Consider the following 4,667-nt stretch of genomic DNA (forward strand, 5'->3'; position numbering starts at 1 on the left):
ACACTATTGGAAATATGAATGCCAAGAATTAGGGAGCTGAAGAGCCTCCTGTTGGTGGAAACCCTAATCCACCAAATCCCCCTGTTGTAGTCTCCATTCAGGATGTGATGAACATTCTGGGAAACATGATGCATCAACAACATAATCAATTCAACAATACAGGGTTTTATGACTATGCAACAAACCGGACAAGCATCTCGTAATCCTCCTAGGATTGGTACTACTGCAGCAAGTGCCAATGTTGATGGTTTTGCCCCTAGACCTCATTCGAAATTGATGGACATTTCATGAAGCTTCAAGTCCCTGGCTTTTATGGAATCACCAAGGATGTTCTATTTCCAAATAAGTGGATTAGAGAGATAAAGAAAGCTTTTTGCAACCTCCGCTGTAATGAAGCTCATAAGATCATGTGTGTTGAGCAAAGACTGCAGCATGAGGCGGATGCTTGGTGGAATGCTACTTGGCCAATTCTGGAAGCATTGCATCAGAACATTACCTAGGAGATTTTCAAAGAAGCCTTCTGCAAGAATTACTTTCCTGAGTCTGTGATTGATGCGAAGGAGTCCGAGTTTATGGCTCTTATTTAAGGATCTAGTACAGTCTTGGAATATCAACAGAAATTTGAAGAGCTTTTCTTCTTTGCCCCTGAAGCCACAAGAAATGATTGAGAGAAGGCAAAGAAATTCTTCAAAGGACTGAGTCCATCACTTAAGACTTACCTTGCCATTAACCGGTAGAAGGATATGCTCAGATGGTGCAAAATGCCAAGAAAGTTGAAGATAATGAGAGAGAGCACTTTCAGCTACATGAACAATCTGGTGGACTGTAACAAGAGATTCTCTAGGCCTATTCCATATCATGCACCTGCATTTCAGCCTAGAGGTGCTACTTCTTGTTTTAGCTTTGGTTCAAGTTTTGGATCTAGCAATGGACCGGTACGTCCAGCTGCAGGAAGTCAAGCTACTAGACCAGTGTATGCTAATCCCCACCCAACAATGAAAAATCAGAGACTTGTACTTCCTACCTCAGCAGCTCCAGCAGGCACCAGAGATGTTACTTGGTTCACCTGTGAAAAGGTGGGTCACTATTCCCGTAACTGCACTCAGTGACCTAATCCTCAGATGTTAGCTATGACAAAGCCGACACAAAATGCTCCTATAGGGAAAGTTTTCAATGTCACTGATACTGAACCCGAGACTGATCATAATGTGGAGATAGATATTATCTTAGTATCATTTATCTCCGATTTTGTACTATTTAATACAAGCGCCTTCAGGTATTGCAGTTAGGGTACTGGCTAGGGGGATGTGACAACTGGATGTCATGGCTAGGAAGTCTAGAAGTGTTTGGTTAGAAACCCCATCATATCACACCCTATCGGCGTGAGTATTGATGCCGAGTGACCGGTGGCAGCAATGGGGATTGTGGGAGCTCAAGACTGGTAGCCAACCTATAAGAGGACACAATCACATTATGGGGGCCATTCATTGGTTGGGTCGTATCATAATACGCCTGGGCCCATGGGCGCTCTAGTTTGGTAAACAACCTGTGAGTGGACATGAAGCTTACTGTCTATTATATGTAGATGACCAATATGGTTGAGTCTGTAGTCCGAGCTGGTTGGTGCTATAGGATACGATAACTCTAGTGGGAAAGGATACCCAACCGATTGTGAGAGGCATGAGGGGAAGTATCTGACCCTAGGTTGATGTGACTCAGTGGATGACTTGCACTTGGCTAGGTATAAACCTAAGACTCACCAATACTCATACCAATGGTGTGGTAAGAGAGCAGTGACCTAAACCCCAAACATTCTGATAGTCCAAGAGGGATACCTTGACCCCTTCCTTACCCAAGATCCTAAAAGAAGTAGCTAGTTCGTGAGGAATCAGAGTGACAATACCTTCCCAGAGGAGGCTTGTGTTCCATCTTAATGCGTGTCCGCCATTAGAGACTAGCATCCGTAGAGTTAACTGCATTCTTGCATATTGTCTCATATCATATTGCATCATGCTCTGTTCTTGAATTGGATTGTAATTGTTATTTGTATGTGAACTACTTGTTGAGTTCTTTTGAGCTCACCCTTCGAGGACAATGTTTGCTTTAGACTTTGTTGCAGGTATTGATGACATCGAAACCCAGGAATACGAGACATCAATGAGTGATCTGTATGGTATACAAAGTGTTGGCGATCACAAATATCACGATGAAGAATGTTCATGTGTCAACTACACGTACAAGGATTAGCCTGACTCGTGAGCTGGTCTATCTCGTACTTGCTAGGGAGATTTTTGAGTTAAGACATTACCTTTTTGATAAGGAAACATACTATTTGTAAAACTTAGAACAATTTCGGTCTTTTGTTATTCTTTCGGATGTATACATTAGATTTGGTTATTCTTTCTCACTTTGTTACTCTAATTATTTGACATCACTTCTGCACTCTAATATTTGTTTTGAGATCCTTACTTTTGATTTTTATTTTTTGATTACATTGATTTATTTTTGCTCATGATTGTACTATTGTGTGGTGTGGGAGGATGATTGTCTGAGACTTGATCTTCGAGGCTTTAGATCACACCTTTGAGTATTTCAGGTAGTGTACCGGCTGAGGGGATGTGACAATTATATTCCTAGGGAGTCTAGTGTAGCTACAAATATATATATATATATATATATATATATATATATATATATATATATATATATATATATATATATATATATAATTTTTTTTTTTTTTTTTTGTGTTTATATATGTTAGCATTAAAAATGTTGTGGATATATATCTAATATGTGACATGTATGTATACAAGGTATTACAATTAAGATATAGATAAGAAACAATTTAAAGAAGTATTTTCCATTGATATTTAGGCCTTTTTGTTTGCTTTTGCTGCTACGGGAGAATATTCATTAGAACTAGGTTTGATTCTTTTCCATTGTTACTTTACCTTGAACAGTTTTAGACTTGGCCTATGCCATGCCTACTGAGTACTTGTTGTGGCATTTCATTTGAAAAATACTCTCATAACTAGCCAAAATAACAAGCTCTTCCATGGAAAAATATTTTGCTGAAGTTTGCCTGAAATATAGAGAATTTCAGCCAGTTTGGTAAGGAGTGATATAAAAGTGGCACTGAAAAACGATATTTTCCAAATTCAACAGAATATCACGAAAAAATTGCTGATTTTCCTACGAAACAGTGAAATACTGTTAAATATGATGGGAAATCTGGTTTTTTAAAGGGCTTTTGCAAATAAATGAATCTAGCATTTGATGTTTATTAGCCATAATATGACCATCGGAGATCTTTGGAGAATATGACCGTTGGAGATCTTTGGAGAATATGACTGTTGGAGATCTTGGATAATATGACCGTTGCAAATAATTTATTTCCTTATGTACAGTATGCTACATTTATTTTATTCTTTGCTTGATTGTATTATATATACACATGAAGAGGTAATACAAAATCACTTCTACACAAAATCTTCTTAACATGGTATCAGTTTAGGATGATCCAGACCTCTTCAAGTGACGCTAATTTTTTTTTCAAGAGCACTAAACGATCCCTACGTTGTTGTTTTCTTTCCGCTGCTTTTACAATGACAAATCCGTCTCTTAATGCTCTTACTACAAATGTTGTTTCCATCCACTTTGATGGTTCTTCTCCATATTTTCTACATCATTCAAATAACCCTGGTGCTATACTCGTCACGCAGCTTTTACGCGGCAACAATTATCCCACTTGGAAACGTGTGATGTGGATGGCTCTTGAGGCCAAACATAAGCTTGCCTTTATCGATGGCTCCTTGCCTAAACCCGTTGTTGATTCTTTGGAGTTTCAAGCATGGACACAATGCAACAGCATGGTCCTTTCTTGGTTGCTAAATGCTCTCTCACTTGATATTGCTAATAGCATTCTCTATATCTCAACTGCCCACGAGGTTTGGGATGATCTTCGTGATCATTTTTCTCAAAAAAATGCTCCTCGAATTTTTGAGATCCGGCGTAGCATTTCTAATCATCATCAAGGCACCTCTTCTTTGGCATCTTCTTATACTATTCTCAAGGGTTTTTGGGACGAAGTGGACTCATACAACTCGTTTCCGCCTTGCACTTGTGGTCTCTTGTCAAAACACAGTGATCTTCAACAACAAGATCACTTACTTCTTTTGATGGAACCTTTGCCTAACATCAATCGTGCTTATTCTCTTCTATTGCAAGAGGAGCATCACTGTGATTTTTGTGGCATGGACGGACATTCGGATTCCCGTTGTTTTATGAAACACGGTTATCCTCCCAAGCGCAATAATACCACATTAAATCAACATCACCTGGACTCTTTGCTCAATCCTTTGTAGCCATCAACCCATGAACAAATTCTGCCCCTCCTTTACTTCAGCGCAGTATTATCAATTATTGGCATTGATCGAATCGGGTAATCCCACTCCTTTAGCAAATGCTGCAGGTAATTCCCCTTCTCCATGGGTTATTGATTCTGGGGCAAATTTTCATATGGCTTCTAAGTTACAATTCTTTAACACTAATACGGTGGTTCCTTATGCATCTCCGATTACATTACCCAATGGTGAAACAACCCTGTGTCCCATTTAGGGACTTGCACCCCCACCCCTTCCATCTCTCTTAATAATGTCTTATAT

The 4,667-nt window shown here is 39.2% G+C and overlaps 1 protein-coding gene across 1 annotated transcript; it reads left to right on the forward strand.

Annotated features, from left to right (window-relative positions):
- Positions 1–3,608: 3,608 nt before the first annotated feature.
- LOC149022241 (uncharacterized) lies at positions 3,609–4,367 on the forward strand. Its single transcript, XM_089147577.1, has one exon. The coding sequence runs from the start codon at positions 3,609–3,611 to the stop codon at positions 4,365–4,367; it is 759 nt and encodes a 252-aa protein (XP_089003703.1).
- The last annotated feature ends 300 nt before the right edge of the window (positions 4,368–4,667 follow it).

Source organism: Hakea prostrata, chromosome 3 (genome assembly GCF_041222555.1).
Source record: "Hakea prostrata isolate BN-2017 chromosome 3, UWA_Hpros_2, whole genome shotgun sequence".
Lineage (NCBI taxonomy): Eukaryota > Viridiplantae > Streptophyta > Magnoliopsida > Proteales > Proteaceae > Hakea > Hakea prostrata.